A 17,307-nucleotide genomic window follows, 5' to 3' on the forward strand; every position below is an offset into this window, starting at 1 on the left:
CCCCACCCCGCCTGGCGGCACCTCTCTCACCCCACCCCCCACCCCGCCCCCAGACCGAGGCCCCGGCCAGGAGGCCGGACGTGTCTCTGCTCAATCCCAGGGCCCCAGCTGCTACACAGCAGGTGACGCCACGAGGGAGGGGGGCAGGCAAGGGGGTGGTCCTGCACTCGGAGCCCCGCCCACTCGCTGGCCGGCACGGTCGGTGCGCTCCGGCCCCTCGGCCAGCATCACCTCGGGCCACACTCCCTCCTGCCCTTGGTGGCTGGGGGTGGGGGGGGGACACACGCTGAGACCACTGCCCGTGGCCCAGAGAGACCTGCCCGGAGCCCCACCCTCCGAGGGGCTCCCGGGGCCGGCAGATGCTTCGTCGCGCGGAAATACTGCCACCGTCGCCTTGGGCGGAGCCATCGACAAAAGTGAGTCTCTCAAAGTCAAAAATAGGTTCTGGATTCTTGGTGGTGGGAGTTCCCGTTGAAAAAATAGACTACGATTCTGAAATCATCTTAGTAGCAAAACAAGGACGATAAGAAAAAAGTTGCAGCTCGACAGAAGGGGATGTCGGCCGGCTCCCCGTCGCCAGCGTGGGGTGGGCTGTCGTCTAGAAAATGAGAGTCCCGGAGGCAGACGCCCCCCCCCCCCCCCACCTTCCACCACGGCTCACCGCCCGCTTCGGCGGCTCTCTCGGGCTTCCCCGGAGTAAGGCATCTCCGAGCAGGGGCGAAGGGCAGCCGGTCCGCGGGGAGGGGTGGGGGGGGGGAGGGGAAGGCGGAAGGCTGGCGGTGTGTGCGAGGTCTGGGTTGTGTCTGCGAAGAGCGCGCGGCCGTCCCTTTCTCCCGAAGTCCTCCCTCAAGACGCGGCGGGTCCTGGATTTCAAGAGAAGCGGTCTCCGGTCCATCCGCGGTCAGGCGGGGCTCCCGCGGGGTCTCCGGAGGTACATGCGCGGGCGCGCACCCCGAAGCCCGGCCGGCCGCTTGCCCGGCGTGGGGCCGATGGGGCCGTGACGCCAGGGGCGGGAACGGCCCTCACTGCATCCTGTCGGGCTGCAGCTGCGGAGGCTGGTACTGCACGAACGTGGCGCCCGCGGGGGCCGCGGCCGAGAGGGCCTGAGGCACGGCGGCCGGGTAGCCGTAGCCCACGAAGCTGGCGGCCGTGGCGGGCGAGGCGGCGTAAGGGTACTGGTCAAAAGTGGCCGGCGGGTACTGGGCGTAGGCCGGGCTGGCTGGCGTGTATTCGATGTAGGGGGAGGACAGCGACGGGACCGGGGCAGCCGGGATCACCACGCTGGGCTGGACGATGGCTTGTGGATAGATGTAGTGGGGGGTCAGCCTGCGGGGCCAAACACAGAAGGTCTGGGTCAGGGGACGGGGCGGTGGAAAGCTGGCTCCGGAGTGGAGGGACTGGGTGATGCTGTGTCCCCGCTCCCGAGGACCGCTCGTCGGTCAGATGGGTATGGCAACAACACATCTTCCTGGAACACACCAGCCGTGCTCCTACCACAGGGCCTTTGCACTGACTGTTTGCCCTGACTGTTCCCACTGCCCGTAACACACGTTCCCCGGCTCTCCAGAGCCCCCCTTCCCAGTGAGCACTTCCCAGGCACCCCCAGCCCAACCCAATGCTCTGCACTCCAGCCATCTCCCCACGAGGCCCCCCCACAGGGCCAGTGATTTGGGGGACCCAGGTTTAAAAAGGATTTAGAAGTTTCAGACGGTGACAGCAGAGCATCAAGTCTAGCGTGGGCCTTCTGAGCTCAGGTCCCCGTGTGACTGCCAGGTCACACCCCGGCCCTCGACCTCCCTGTTCGTCTCCCCAACAAGCCATACCACGGGGGGACACGCTGCGCTGTCCCGTCCTCCTCCCCAGCTCCGGAGCTTTGCCCTGGTCACCGACAGCCCAGAGCCCGGCCCACGGCAGCTCGGCGAGCCTCACTGAGTGAGGACTGCAGGAATGAGGCACGAAGGACAGCAGTGAAGACGAAGAGGACGAGAAGCCCTGGGAGCAAGGCCACCGACCACGCCCGGCGCCCACGGAGCCGGGTCCGAAACCGAAACACCTTCACGAGGTGCCTGGTGGACGCGCGCTCAGGCTGCGCTTCACGTCACCATCTTGTTTCACGACAGAGAATGGAGCTCAGAGGGTCAGCGGCTCGGCCAAGGCCCCACAGCGATGAAGTGAGGGGACCCTCCTGACCCACGCGTCTGTCCCATGCCGCAGGCTAATGTGCAAAACTGTCACCGCACGCCCGGGATGAGTCCCACGTGTCACGGGTGGGGAGACGGGGGCACAGAAAGGCGGTATCGGTGTGGGCCCGCGCGGCCAACCAGGCGCTGGGTGGCCCCGGACAAGTGGCTGGGCCTCTCCGGGCCTCGCGGCCTGTCTGCTCCACGTCAGGTACCCGGCAGCCCCATCGAGGCAGACGGCCCGGCCACGGGCATCAGTCTCTCCTCCGCCTCTTATCACACCAGCACGGGGCATGCGGGACCCAACTCCCTCCTGCACCTGTGGGGTGGGGCCCGGCTCCAAAGAGAAGCTGCTCGGAAAGAACAGGGCGCCCCGTTCTCCGACACTCAGCTGGGGCAGACACCACGGCAGCACCCACAGGATCGGCGACAATCCCGAGAACACCAGAGGGTCACCTGCAGGGGCCGCAGCGGCATCCGATGTCCCTCCAGTCGCACCACACGCGGTGGCAGTGAGACCAGGCGGCCCGTGCTCAGCCCCACGCCACTGCCCTCCACGTTGCCGGGAGGAAACCGAGCAGCGGACCCGAGATGCTGTTTATGCTGTGATATCACTGATGCTAAAGCAGCCAGATGCGTATTTATACGCGGGCCAAGGTGGCTGAGGATGGGCAAGGCGGCCGTAGGGAGCTGCCGTTTTTACGGGTCCAAGAACCGACGTCCTACCGCACGACGTCCTGAGCGCACAGGCAGGGGCCGGGGGCCGGCGGAGGGCTCCGCGGGTAGTTACAGGGCAGATGGGTTCCCGTGCATAACCAGGAAGAAGGAGCGATATTCATGGGGGCCAAGCGCCCCCCACGGTGGGACAAACCAATGGGGCCTCCCCACGCGGCGACGGGGAATGACACGTGCCACGGCGTGGATGAGCCCTGAGGACGTGCTGAGCAAAGGACGCCAGACCCAGAAGGCCACTCCCCCGACAGGAAACGTCCACACGGGCAAACCCGGAGGAAACGGTGGGGGGGGGGGGGCGGACGAAGCGCCAGGGGCTCCGGCAGGGGGCGGGGCCGGGCCGGACGTGAGCGCTTGCGGGGCTCCTCTCGGGCTGATGGACAAGTTCTGGGTCAGGCAGAGCGCGCGTCTGCACACGGCTGTGAACACACTTAAGGTCTGAAAACTGCTGTTCGGTTTCAGATGTTCAGATGCTCGGTGACCCGTCCTTTGCGAGAGACAAATCCCGCTGCGGACGGAGCCGCCCGCGAGGGCACGGCGCGCAGGGCTGCGACGATCTGGCAGCAAAGCGGGCGGGAGTCTGGGGCACACCTGCCGGTGCCTGCGGGGCCCCCAGCGCCGGCCGCGCCGCCCTCCCAGCGGCAGCGCCCCAGTGTTCCCGCAGCAACACACCTAGGCCGGCGGCGGCCGTTCCTCCCTACCCCCACCCTCTGCCGCGTGTGCCCGGGCAGCTTCCGCCGGGATCCCCGTGCTCTGGCTCCGGGCCACAGCGCCCATCCCCCTCCACCGCCCCCACTCCAGGAGCCTCCGCCGACCACCTCCTTCCTCCCCCCATGCAAACCAGAGCCTTGAACAGAGCCGGGCCTGGGTTCGAATCCTGCTCGGTCTCCTGAAAAGTGCAACAGCGATCTCACGTCTGCCGGGGCCAGGATACGGCCCCCGCAGCTCAGATTCCAGCGGGGCGGACAGACACACAAACATACCAACCCATGACCTGGAGGCGGGACTGCGGGGAGTGGTCAGGGTAGGCTTCTCGGAGGAGAGAGCAACTGCACTGCGCCCCGAGGGTAAGACAGAGCTGGCTGTGGGGGACCAGCAAGGCAAAGACTGAGGCTGGAGCCAGCGTGTGCGCAGAAGGAGCCTGGCAAGGGTGCCAGGCTGTCGCTTTCAGACCACATCCCTGGGGGCTGCTGTCCCACCTCAGCTGCTGTCCCGTCCCAGCCGTGCCCTGCAGCACCTCCGACGCTCAAGGCCATCCCTACCCGGGTCTGTACCTGCCAGCGACCCCCTGGAGCCCTCACCTCCCCTGCATCTCCTGTGAGCCGTGGGGAGGGCTCTGCCCCGACCCCCAGGGCCTCGCCCGAGGCCTAGCTCTGGAACGAGCCGGGCACACAGCGTGTTGATGGAACAACAGGTCACGGGGAACAGGTTCTCCGCTGAGAAGGACGAGGGGCTCCCGCAGTCAGGACGCCGCCCTGGAAAGGAGCCGCACCCACCGGGACGTCCCTGGCACCACGAGAGCCCCCACCCGGCTCCTGGAGCCTCGGGAACATCTCTCACTTTGAGGCTCTGGAAGCCTGCAGCCCAGAACTTCTCCAAACGTGGGCGGGGACGCCCCTGCCTTAGACACCCCCGAAGCATGTGCCAAAAAGGCAGATCCCCTGCAGACAGAGGGGTCAGAAGGGGTGACAGGCCCCCAGGGATCCTGATACACACCCACACTCAGAGCCACTGCCTAGACCTGGGCCTCACCCTGTCCACACAGCAGAAGGATCCAGGGCCGCAAAAATGACAGGTTTCGGGCGCCTGGGTGGCTCAGTCGATTGAGCGTCTGGCTCTTGACTTCGGCTCAGATCGTGATCTCACAGTTCGTGAGATTGAGACCCCGGGTCACAGTGCGGAGCCTGCCTGGAATCCTCTCCCTCTCTCTGCCCCTCCCCGCTCTCGAGCGCGTGTCCTCTCTCCCAAAATAAACTTAATAAATACACACGTAAGTAGGTAAGACAGACAAACAGGGCCGTGGCCGTATTTCCCCAAGGTCCAGCCGGATGAGGCAGTGGTCACATCTGCCAGGTCCTGCACTCTCCCCTGTCAGGACCAGAGCTCTGTCCCAGCCTCCACGGGTGAGGGAGGAACTGTCTCAGGCTGGGGAGGAAGGGAGACACCTGGTCCCTGACACCCCAGGATACAGCCCACCTGCGTCCACTCACCTGCTTCCCTTGAGCCTCTGCCCCGCCCCCACTCTATGCAAAAAGTCCGAGATAACCCACAACGCGTTTTAAAGCCACAAGAGGTACTGTGTCACCGCAGTGGCAGAGTCTCGCCTCCTTGTCCATATGCTGCCTGGTACCTGAGCCCACAAGGACTGGCTGCTGGCTGGAGCCTGTGACTGGGGCCCCCCTCGGGGGCCAGCTTGGGTCTCCAAGAGGCCACCCAGGTGGCAGGGCAGTCCTAGTCCAAGGCCCAGCAGCCAAGCTGCTCAGTGGATCCACAGAGACTGGACCCCCAACAGGTGTGTGCACCCCAGACTGGGATCAAAAGGAAAAGAAGGAACGGGGGGGGGGGGGGGGGGAGGGGGCGGATCCTGCCGCACAGTGGGGCCAAGAGTCAGAGGGAGCCACAAAGCCCCAGGAGGAGTTTCCCTCCAGCACGGCCGCCCCTCGGCTCTGCATGTGGATTTGCAGAGGCTGACCTCAGGGCCTGCAGGGAGGACCAGGACCCCCGCCAGAAGGGCGGCCTCAGCCAGGGCGACTCTGCCCCTCCGAGGGACACCGGGCCACGCCTGGGACATTTCTGGGTGCCACCCTGGTGGGTGGAGTCCAGGGAGGCTGCCAATCCCCCACAAGGCACAGGTCGGCCCACCGTGGAGACTCCTCCAGGGTCACACCCCTCACGTGCAGACCCTGCCGTGGAGCAAACTACAAAGCGAAGGGCACGCGCTCGGCTCTTGACCGCCCTCGGGGCCCGACGCCCCGGCCCGGTGGGCGCGGGGAAGGAGGCCGGGTGGGGACGGAGGGGCAGAGCTGCGGGGGTGTGTGCACACACGCCCACGGGGACCCTACTGAGCCCCCGGGGGAGAAAGCAAGCCCAGCCAAACCTGCCTGGCGCAGCCTGGCGCCCCCCTCCCCAGGCCCGCACACACGGCAGGAACAGGAGGCCCTGGCCAGGGGGCAACGGGGGCAGGGCCCGCGTGCCCCGCATGTTCCTTGCCACCCCATCCACTCCCCAGAAAGGCTGGGGCACCACCAGCCTCCACGTGCTCGACCTTCAGACCTCTGAAAAGGCCACAGGCCGCACAACACTCTGCGGGCGAAAGCTGGTCTGCCACCAGGGCAGGAGCCCCCGGGGAGGACTGTCCCGCCCACTCTCCCTCCGCTGTGGCCCAGGCCCACCCCGCTCCCCCCCCCCCCCAGTCCCCCAACTGTGTCTGTTCTCCACACCCCCCCCCCACCTCCCCAGGTCAGTCAAGCCTCCATCCACCACACCCCGTCGAAGCAGGTCCTCTGTGCCTGCTTCTGCCCCCATCCGGTGACCAGAGGGTCATCTTAAAAACATCCAAGACGGGGCGCCTTGGCTATGTGTCTGACTCTTGATCCCGGCTCAGGTCGTGATCTCCTGGTTTGAGAGACTGAGCCCTGTGTCAGGCTCTGCACTCTCGCTCTCTCTCTCCCTCCCAAAATACGTAAACTTAAAAAAAAAAAAAAATCCAAGAGACCAGCCCACCCCCAGGATCAGAACCCTCCAGCGGCCTCCACCCTCCCCAGAACCACACCGCTCCCCTTATGGCTTCCCACACAGCCAAGCCTCAACTCCTCCTGCAACTCTTCTCTACCCACTGTCCCTATTCTCACCACCCTGTTCCCCGGACGCAACGGGCACCTCCCCCAACGGGCCTTTACACCGGCTATTCCCTCTGCTTGCAGGCTTCTTCCCCAACCTCCAGCCTCACCTCCTCAGAGGCCTTCCCCGACCAACCCCCAGGTCAACGCCACTACATCCCACCCACCCCCGGCTTTATTTCCTTCTTACGACCTGAGACCCATCATTTACTTTCCGTTCTGTTTTCTCGATGAAAATGTAAGCCCCCCGAGGGCGGGCACTTGGTGCCGACCGCCGGGTCCCGAGCACCTAGCACACCATCTGTGGAGTGCGGAGGGCCTCAGGCAGGCCGCGGGATCGCCGGCACCCGGAGAGCAAAGGAGCCTCCCTTGGGCATGCTGCCTGGGTCCTGGGATAGAAGCTGCAGCCCTTTAGAATGCAAAGGAAGCAGCCCAGCTGGAAACAGCTATTGCCGGACCGGGCCCTGCTCGAAAGTGGGGGGCGGAACCTGGCGGCTCGGTTCAAGGCTGGCTCTGGTCCTCGCCAGGTGCCGGGCTGTGTCAGCGCTGCCTCTGTGGGGTGAGTGAGGTCACCCTCACCGCTAGGGCTGCGTGAGGATTTAACGCTCTGCACGCCCCAGAGAGCGTGGCAGCACCAATGACCTCCTCGGGCCTGAGGGACGACAAGGGAGAGCCCCCAAGCCGGCCAGGACGCACAGAAGGTCCTCCCTCTCACGGCCACCTGGCCCCAGTCCCAGGGAGAGCAGACCAGGAACCCCGGAGGGAAAACTGGACCAGCCAGCAGGACAGCTGGGCCCACGGTCGGAACCTAAAGGTCAGGTGGCCCGATGCTCTCCAGGCTTGCTCCGACCAGGCGTGACCATGACTGCAGGACCGGGGGCTCGTGGCTTCCTGACGGCACACGGGGGAGCCACGAAGTCTGCCGGGACCCAAGGCACGGCCAAGGGCACCCCAGCGGACTTGGCCCAGCGGAGGTTCAGGGGCAAGAGCCCTGAGTCTGGACCCTGGCCATGCCTGTCCAAGTCCCTCAGCCCTCTCTGGCCTCAGTTTCCCCATCTGTAAACTAAAGGTGCCAGCCACAGAGCCCAACAGGGCCTCTGCTGCGTCCCCAGAGGCCCCTTCAGGAGACAGAGGTCTCGGGAGCCTGAGGGGCCCAGTCGGAGAGGCGGCTGACTGCTGCACACACTCAAAGCAAAACTCCGCTAAAAGGAATCACTACAGCCTCGGAGAACTCGTTTTCTGAAAGCAAAGCCACCCCCAAAAGTACGAACAAAAAGCAAATGAGCCCGTTTCACTTTTTCTGCTCCCTGGAGGTTTTCGCCAGCCGTGCTGGGGACCCAGGCAGCCACCGGGGGCGCAAGTGCAGGCTTCTGGAAGGAAGGGGCGCGGAGTGGGACGCCAGCGCAGGCAGAAAAGCAGGTCCGGGGCTGGGAATCCCCGGAGGGGGCACGTGAATGCTCCCTGGGGCCACCAGACAGCAGGCAGGAGTGGGGCAGCGGCACAAAGCAGGTAAGCCGTGCCTCCGTGGGACGCCGCCAGGCCTCCCCCGAACTTGTCCAAACCCCGACCCACACCTGCGCCCTCCCCTCCAGGCCTATCCGGCCTTCCACGTGCTCACCCCAAACCTCTGGAATCTTCTCAGGCTCCTCCATCACACATTCTTTAAAATGTATTGTATTTGGGATCCCACAGCTGCTCACCCTGGCCCGAGCCAGCGGCCACCCCAGCTGCGTGGGGACCACGGCCTCCACCGCACGGGCCACACAGCAGCCAAAGGGATGCTGTAAAGACACAAGTGACCCGGCCCTCAGCCACGCAGGGCCCACCTCAGTCCCGCGTCACTCGGAATAAGATCTAAATGCGCCCCCGGGCCCCCCAACTCCCCCACTTCCTCCCCCGGCTCACGCTGGCATCCCCGGCCCGACCGCCCCTCCCCCCACAGCGCCTACCGCCACCGGGCCTGCCCACACTGCCGCCGGGCTGCAGGCCACTCTGCAGCTACGATCCGGGACGGCATCCCCACGGCATCCGCGGCCTGCCACAGAGCTGGCAAACATCTGCTGAACAAACGGGCCGAACGAATGCCCAGCTTCCTGCTTCCACCCACGTGGGAAGGGTTGGGAGCACGAACGCTCTGCTGAGACCTCGTCGCGTTCACGCGGGAGGTGGGGAAACTGAGGCTCAAGGAGGAGAAGTCACGACGACGAGGGATCACACACACAAGCCACGGAAAAGCGCCTCCGGGCTCTCGGCCCAGTGCTCTGGCCGCGGCAACGCGAGGGGGCCGGCTGGGCCACCCGGGAGCCCTCCCGCCCCGTTCCCCCTGCTCCTCCCGCCCCAGGGCACACCCTTGGGGTTGGTTCAGACACCCGCAGGCCTGTCTGTGGCCAGGCCTCTGTCCCTCGGCTCCGGGCTTCCGGACGAGGCTCTCCGGCCCTCAGGCTGCCAGGGCAGCAGGCCGGAGCGAGGAGCTCATCCTTGAGAGGAACCCAAGAGCCACCCCGGAGGCTGGTTTCTGTTACGGCAGACGGGGACAAACAACAGGTGTGCACCGGCGGCCCACCGGGAGGGCCACGCGCCGGCCCACGCCTCGCTCCAGTGCCAAACAGGAAGCTACGGTGTGGGGAGCAGGGCCACCCCAGGCACCCTGAAAGTAAAAACAAGCCATGTGACACCACAGCGGGGAGCAGGCACCAGCTTCCTCCCAGCCCCCACAGCCTCCCGCTCTGACCTCACTTCCTGCTGCGCCCCCCCTAAAGGTGCTGATCCCGCGCCCGCCCCCCCCCCAACCAGCCCCCCAAAGCAAAGCTCTGCGACTCACCACCCCTGCCCCGCCCAGCCTTTAATCTACTTCGTATTAGGAAACAGCGGGAGAATCCCGAGAAGTTGCAGAAACAGCGCAGGGAGGTCCTGGGTGCCCTCCTGCCGCGTCCCCCAGTGGTGACGTCTTACACAACCCAGCGTGCGACCAAAACCAGGCACCTGATGCTGGCACGGTGCTATTAACCAGGCTGGAGGCCCTGGTCAGGTTTCGGCGTTTTTGGGGTGTGTCCCAGTGTGTCGTCTGATGGCCTTCCCATGGCTGCGGTCCCCCCCCCCACCCCCGACCCTGGTGACCCAGGGACTGGGCTCGGGCCCCTCGGCGTGCACACACCTGGGGCCTGGTGATGGCGGGGACAGCGGGGGCCTGCCCAGAGAGCATAGGCGTCCCTGGACCCACAAGGCCTGTACCGCCCCAAGAGGGTCCCATAGTGGGTGTCAGTCCTGGGGTGTCTGGCTCGGATCTGCTCAAGAGCTGGCCAGAGGGAGGTGCTGGGGCCTCGTGGAAGGAAGGAGAGTACTGGAGCCACCCAATCGGGCCCCCGGCCCCACACTGCGTGAGCTCAGACAAGTTTCTCCTCACCCAGTGCCTGCACGGGGCAGCTCGGGCAACAGGCCTTGTCGGAGGGCTGCTAAGAGCTGGGTCCCTGACAAATACAAGTCTCTCTGTGGGCCAGGCCCCCGACCCACCGGCTCTGCACAAAGGCACCCACTCAGTGCTCAAGTCAGCCCTGCATCCTGGTCTCCATCCTGGTCATCTCCGGGGAGATGAGCCCAGGCAGACCCTGGGATCCTGGCTCCAACACAGGATGACCCTGCTGTCTGGGACCTGGGGCCCGGTCTCACCCTGGCCACAGAACAGGACTTGGCGGTGAATGGATGTGAAGGCCCCAGCAAGGCCCCCTTAAGAAAAGGGACGGGGGCTGTGCCCAGAGAAGCAGCTGGCCCTTCAAAAATAACCCAAGGAGAGGTTCCAAGTACAGCCAGGCCCAGGACAAACCTCAGACCCTGGCAGGTCTTAGGTCTAGCCCTGGACATACACCCTCTGACACCAGGAGGTCCCTTCCAGACAAGGCTCAAAGCTCTGCCCGGACATGTGCCCTCTCCAGACCACTTGGAACTTTCCTGCCTGCAGGCTGCTGACTGTCCCACCCGGGGGGGGTCGGCCAAGAGATGCTCAGCTGGATGGTCTATGGCCTTGGTCATGTCCTCCCTCTCATGGTTAAGTCACTGGTCACCTGCCAAGGAAGGATTCTCCAAACCTCAGGCCTTGGCCCCACACACAGTTACAGGACAGGAATGCACAGCCCAAGTTAGGTCCTGAAAGACCCCATCCCCCTTAAAAAAAAAAAAAAAAAAAAAAAAAAAAAACCCAAGACCCAGGGAATCCAAGCAAAAAGTGTAACTTGTTAAGAGATTCTTTGGCGAATCTCCCACGCTGATGCTTACGGCCCCACAGGCGAGGATTCCGCAGTGGCCTTGCCCAAAGGTGGGGCCGTGCAACCTTTAGACCTGTGCAAGGCATAGGATCGGAGGCAGGAAGTCCGGGGGAAGTTCGGCCAGGCAGGAGAGGGGTTAACTGGTTGAAAAGGCCGAGCTGCCCAGCCCTGGCTCCCACCGTGCCCTCGGCCGGCGCAGGCCCAGCCTCACTGCCAGCCCGCAGCACACAACACTGACTGCTGAGTCAGGCCAGCCGCGCTCCCGCCCGATTGTTCTCGTTTGCAAAGACAAAAGACAAAAGGGACGCTGACGGCCCAACTCTCCCAACCGAGGGGCACTGGGGGAAGGCAGCTGACCCCGGGCCAGCCCGGCCCTGCCTCGCTGGGAGAGCACCCCCAGGGGCCCCTCCCGCCACCCTGGACCTCTCAGCGAGGCCTGGTGGGAGGCGGCGGGACCCTGAGAAGCTTTGGGCCACCGGCCACTGGCAACGAAGACCTGGACGCTCCCTCTGACCCCTTGTCCCCGCCTGGGTCTCCGCCCCCTGGCAACCAACAAGAAAAGCCCGAGGCCTCTTCGTCGTCACAGGTATTAGATGCCAGCCAGAGATTTAGTTACAAGACACGGTCACGTGAAGTCGGGAACGCACGGCGGTAAGATCTGCACCGACCCCCAAGCACCCTCACGTGGGTGGCACTCAAGGGACCGTGAGAGGAAAGGCTGGGGCACCCTTCCTACCCGCCCACCCCAGAGAGCGGCGGCTGAGTGTGGGCTCGGAGCCAGTGGCCCGGTTTAAGTCACGTCACTTAGGTCACCCCGACAGACTGTTAAGCGCTCTTCGCCTCAGTTTCTTCATCTAGGAAGCGAAGGTAACATCAGCCCCAACCTCAGAAGGCTGCTGCGAGGACAGGAGAGGCTGGCGGGCAGGGGCACAGAGCACCCGGTCCCGCGTGCCGGCACCGTATGTGAAGAGGTCATTATTTCCGTCAAGGAAGTCACAGACGAGGAAACCGAACGCTCAGGAAGAAGACGCCACCTGCCATCTGCCAAGCGGACCCGGCTGGAATGTGGCAGAACCAGGATTTGAACCCAGGTCTGCAGGCTCCAGGGGCCAAGTCCTGACAGTGACTGGAGTCCTAGAGGCAGCTGCAGCGGATCCGAAAAGAGCTCAAACGTGCTCGGGGAAGGAGTTGCTACATGGTAAGCAGGACAGAGCCGCTGATGCCCGCCCCCCTCCACCCCCGGTTCTGTGCAGCTGGCCCCTGCTCCAGGCCCTGCCCCTGGCCACCTGGGACACACCTGGGGAACAGCACCAAGGCTATGGAAAATGAGGAATGCCCTCCTCACGTGGCCTGGACCCCAAACAGGAAGATCTTCGGATGACGGCAGATGTCCCCAAATACCTCCCAAGACGGCTCCAGACATTTATGAAGCAGATGCCAGGGTGACAAGGAAACCCAGAAGCACCAGCTCCCGGCCGCCCCCGGGCTCCCTCCCAGGAGAACAGACTGAGAGCTGGGCTCCCACGCATGCCAATCCACGCCAAGGCCACCAAGCAGACACAGACGCCGCGCGTCCGGGCGAGCACCCCCAGATCGTGGGCACGCAACAACTCCTCAGCCATCTGTGTGACCTGCCCGGTCCACCCGAGCCCAGCTCCCAGCCCTGCCAGGGAAGCCAGGTGGTTCCTCGAACTGTGCCTCTTTCTAGGGCAGACACATGCACGTGAGACACACACACACACACACACACACACACACGCACGCACACACGCACACACGCAGCTTGAAGCACAAAATCCAGAGCCTGGGATTTGGTTCTGACAGCTTGAGAAGCACCAACGTTCTAAAAGGGGCTGTCTGTGTTCTCACCGCCCTCGCCACCCCCAGGAGCACACCCCACCCCCGTCGACACGCTGCTGGCACTGGGACACACAGCCAACATCGATCACGGGGCTGGGAAGTCACACTGCATGGCAGGCCCCTTTGTGCCCCTGAAGTGTGTGTGTCCTTCCACAAGCAGCGGCCGGGACTTATTAGAACTTTAAAAAAAAAAAAAAAAGCCAGGCAAGGGTGGGATGCGCTGAACCACAGCACGTCGGACAAAAGGCCCACAGGCCGGGCCCACTGGGGCTGGACAGCTGGCCCTGGTCCCGTCTCACCTGCTGCAGCTTTCATAAATACCAGACCCCGGATGGCAGTGGCCTGCTGGCACCATCTGTCAGGCACCAGAGCGGGTCACCCGGCACCCTGAGAAGAACGCAGCCGCCGGGCCCACAGAGCACGGGCAGCACTTCCGGAGCATTCACTGCCCTCCCTCCCCACAGGCCTCTCCCAAGGTCTCGGCTCACAGAACTCAGAGAGGCCGCTACCATCCCCATTCCCCAGAGGGAGCTGGGAGAAACTGAGGGACAGACGGCTGTGTAGGTTGCCAGAGGTCACACAACTGGTCACAGGGAAGCCAAGACTTGAAACCAGGCTCCGGCAGCCTCCGTGGTCTCTGGCAGGACTGGAGGAACGCTCTCGGCCTTCTCTCCGTCCTCCCGGCTGGCCCTGCCTCCCTGCCCTCCGAAGGCAATCAGGTTTATGGAAGATCGGAGAAGGCGACGACGGTTCGCAGACACGGAAAGGTAGATGCAAAGGGCATCCCGTGGGGCTGGCGGTCCTCGGATGAAAGACTCCCTCGGGCCAAGGGGCGCCCGGGGCCTGCTTGGCCAGGTCTGCTCACCCCCCGCCACACCCCCCAGCCAACAGTGTCCACTCACCCGTAAGTCCGTTGGATCAAAGTGGGGTGCAGCTGCTGTACTCCAATGGCAAAGCCTGAAACGAGAGGCCACGCAGGGGCTCAGCCTCACCCATGGGAGCAGGAGCACACAGCCGTGCCCTCCCCCGTCGGAAGGGACAGATAACTGGCTTCCTCTACACTCCCAGGCCACCTTCCCACAAATCCCGAAGCTCCCTGCCTAAGAAAGCCGACGGAGAGGGGTAACAGCGGCCTCTGGGTGTCTGTCCCCCCCCCCCCCCCGATCGCCAGCCCCGGGGAACAACTTCCTCCTTCCCTGGCGGACGGCTGACAACTGGCTGATGCGCCCTCCTCGCCCTGTCCCGCTGGCACATGCACCTGGACGACGGGGTCCAGCTCCCAGGCTAGGGGATGACTGCCCAGGGACAGCTCTGCAAGCACATGATAGCTGATGGCCACTCCTGGGGCAGGGCTGGGGAAGGGGGGGGCCCTTTCCACCCCACAGATACCAACACTGAATATAGCAATCAAGACGAGCCAGGAAAGGAAAACACAGGCTCTCACCCGTCTGGAGGCTCCTCGGCTTGGCACCCAGATACGCCAGGTTCACGTTGGCCTTGCGGCCATCGATGTTGGGGTTCGGGTCTTTGCAAGCTCTCTCTGCCGCCGCCCGGTCGGCCATGGTCACCTAGAGGAACACAGATGCATCAGGGGTTTCCCTTACCGGTGGGAGGAGCAGAGCCCTCTGCTCCGGCAAGAGGCACTCACTTCCCCCTCCCTGGGGGGCCAGTTATTCAGAACCTCTGACCCAGTCCCCACCCCCCCCCCCCACCATGGGGCCCTCCTGCAAAGGTGCCCCTGGATTCCAGTTCCTCCATCCAAGTTCATGTGCTGGGAAACCTAGCTTTACCGACAGAAATGATCCCCAGGGGAGACAAGGAACTTCCCCCTTTCCTCCCCAAGGAGGGCAGGGGCCCCGAGCTTGTCCTGCCTGCCTGTGGGGGTGCGAATTTCCTCGTGGGAGGGGTTGGGGGACACCGGTTAGAAGGAAAGTAGGAGACGTGCCTTCAAACCGTTTTTTTTTTTTCTTTTTACTTAAGCCGTTTGTTCTGGGCGTTTAAAGGAACTCTTGTAAAATACTGGAGGGGAGGGGGTGCTAAAGGCCTCCAAAGCGCCCTGAGGTGAAGCCTCTTCTGCTTGTTTGTTGCTCCAGGAAGTCCTGGGAGTAAGCCGACTGTCCCCAGAATCTCTCCACAAACTCCGAAGCGCTAATTGAACACAGCGGCTCTCCCTTTTAACCAAGGAGTGGGGTGGGGGCAGGGAGCCGCGGCCGAGTAGCGGCGGCGGGACCGGCTGGAGCGTGAACCTCCGCCCCCGAGCCCAGGAGGGGGCAGCAGGTGCCGGGGCAGCTGGGCGTGCGCCCGCCGGTGGACTCGGCGCCCCCGGCGCGGTAAGTGCGGGGCGGGGTGCGCGCCCGGCCGCGGGGCCACTTACGAAGCCGTAGCCGCGAGACTTGCCCGTCTGGCGGTCGGTGATGACCACGGCCTCCTCGATGTCCCCGAAGCCCTCGAAATACTTCCTGAGCGAGGCGTCGGTGGTGTGGTAGGGCAGGCCGCCCACGAAGATCTTGGTGAACGTGGTGTCCTTCTGCGAGCCGTGCATGGCGCCGGAGGCGGCCGGGGGCCGCGGGAAGCCCGCGCTCGGGGCGCACGGCGCGGGCTGCAGCAGCATGGGGGGGGGCGCCCCGCCGCCTACGGACCCGGGCCGCGCGGCGCCGCGCTCATGGGCGGCGGCGGAGAGCGAGCAGGACAGCAGCGGCACCGGTCCAGCCGCCGGGCCCGTCCACTGGCGGGCCGCTCCCACCGAGTGCGCCTCGCTGCGCTGCGCTGCGCTCCTGCCGGCGCTGCGGGCACTCTGCGCCCCGGCGCCCGCCCCCGGGCTTTGTAAGCGGCTCCGCCCCTAGTCCGCCGCAGCCACGCCCCAGCCGCGGCCCCGCCCCGCCCCGGGCGCGCGGGGCCTGCCGGGAAGCGTAGTCCCGGCCGCGCCCCGCGGCGCCCAGCGGGCGGGGAAGACTTGGGGCGGGGCGCGCACGCGAGCCTGAGTGAGCAGGGTCGCGTCCCCGCCGGCCCTGCCGTCCCGGGGGGCCCTCTGCGTGCCCGCAGGGGTCTAGTGAGTTAGAGTCAGCGACGGTCAGCATGTTTATTGAGCCAGGGTGAGATGGGATACAGCAGCATGTATTAAAAGCTGAAATGATTCTTGTTTTATATGCACATAAGATCCACTCGATGAATATTTTTCAGGGCGTTTCATGCGACACTCCAGGATGGGGGCTGCAGGGACGCACAGAACTTACGCCCTAGCTCCGTGGAGCCTCTATGAATAAGACAAGTCAGCGCTAAAAATACAGTGGACAACCCGGAGGGACATAAGCCAGGGATCTGCAATCCATGGGGGGTCCAGAGTGGTCCCAGAGACCCCCCTGGAGGAGGTGACTGGGCAGAGGAAGTTGTTCTGGCCTCTTCCAGCTGATATCAGGGATTCCTCCCTGTAGGTGGGTGACCCTGGGGGAAATGCAAGCTGAGGGCAGTCCTGTCTCTCTGTCCTTGTCCCCAGCCATGGAAACAGGCCATCCCGGAGCCTCTGTGTGCTCCACACCAGGCAGGACGGGCTACAAGAACTTGTTCAGAGTTGGGAATTTCAACGAACAGGAGAGCAGTAAACCAAGCGTGGGGCCTGAGCTTGGGGCCCTGGAAGCTGGCCCTGGCACCAACATCCCCCACTGGTGGGTCACACCTTGGTGCAGAGGCCGACTCTGGGCACCTCAGATCCTCTGCTGTCCCAGCACAGCTGTGGTGACAGCTCCAAGTGAGGTCACTCCTGACCCTGACCCTATGGCCTCCTCTGGGACAGTGGGATACAGCTGGGGCCTGGGGGGCTGGCAGTGGCACCTGGTGGGCTGGGGGGCGGGGCGAGTCGTGTTCCCTAGTCTTTCAGGATTTCACCCGTCACCTAGGGTGCTTGACTCCAGGCCCAGACAGACTGTCTCAAGTCCCTGGACCCTGACCTCGCCTTCCTTCCCTCAAGCCTCTCTGCTCTAGGCCCCTTAAGCTGGGAGGGGAGCCCCAAATTTTCAACAGGTCTCCCCGAAACACACACTTCTCCGTCCCAACTAATTCCTCCCTTGTCCTTTCGCACACGTTCCTGCAGCACCTCAGGCACACTCCTGCCTCCTTTGAGGCCTTTGCCTCATCACTTGCCCTTTATCTTGCCCGTGTGTGTGTGTGTGTGTGTGTGTGTGTGTGTGTGTTAACGTTTTATTTTCTGAGAGAGCATAAGCAGGGGAGGGGCAGAGAAAGAGGGAGACACAGACTCAAAAGCAGGCTCCAGGCTCCGAGCTGTCAGCATAGAGCCCAGTGCGGGTCTGGAACCCACACTGGAGATCATGATCTGAGCCGAAATCAGACCCTCACGCGACTAACTCATGCAAGCACCCCCATCCTGTTTTGTTTTTTTTTTTATTTCTTTCAATGTACTCCTGTTTCCCGAACCCCTGCCCA

General features: G+C 64.3%; 1 protein-coding gene across 1 annotated transcript; it reads right to left on the reverse strand.

Moving 5' to 3' along the window:
- Positions 1-723: 723 nt before the first annotated feature.
- RBM38 (RNA binding motif protein 38) lies at positions 724-15,671 on the reverse strand. Its single transcript, XM_027046563.2, has 4 exons — positions 15,245-15,671; positions 14,315-14,438; positions 13,773-13,827; positions 724-1,326 (listed from the first exon to the last, which is right to left on the reverse strand). Exons 1-4 carry the CDS (start codon positions 15,479-15,481, stop codon positions 1,023-1,025), a joined length of 720 nt encoding a protein of 239 aa, XP_026902364.1. The 5' UTR covers positions 15,482-15,671; the 3' UTR covers positions 724-1,022.
- Between the last annotated feature and the right edge of the window lie 1,636 nt (positions 15,672-17,307).

Source organism: Acinonyx jubatus, chromosome A3 (assembly GCF_027475565.1).
Source record: "Acinonyx jubatus isolate Ajub_Pintada_27869175 chromosome A3, VMU_Ajub_asm_v1.0, whole genome shotgun sequence".
NCBI lineage: Eukaryota > Metazoa > Chordata > Mammalia > Carnivora > Felidae > Acinonyx > Acinonyx jubatus.

Coding starts and splice junctions, on each gene's coding strand:
- RBM38 (XM_027046563.2), bottom strand. CDS start 15,481: ATGCTGCTGCAGCCCGCGCCGTGCGCCCCGAGCGCGGGCTTCCCGCGG. Junction 14,439..15,244: donor AGTCTCGCGGCTACGGCTTC/GTAAGTGGCCCC, acceptor GTGTTCCTCTAG/GTGACCATGGCCGACCGGGC. Junction 13,828..14,314: donor GCCGAGGAGCCTCCAGACGG/GTGAGAGCCTGT, acceptor CTCTCGTTTCAG/GCTTTGCCATTGGAGTACAG.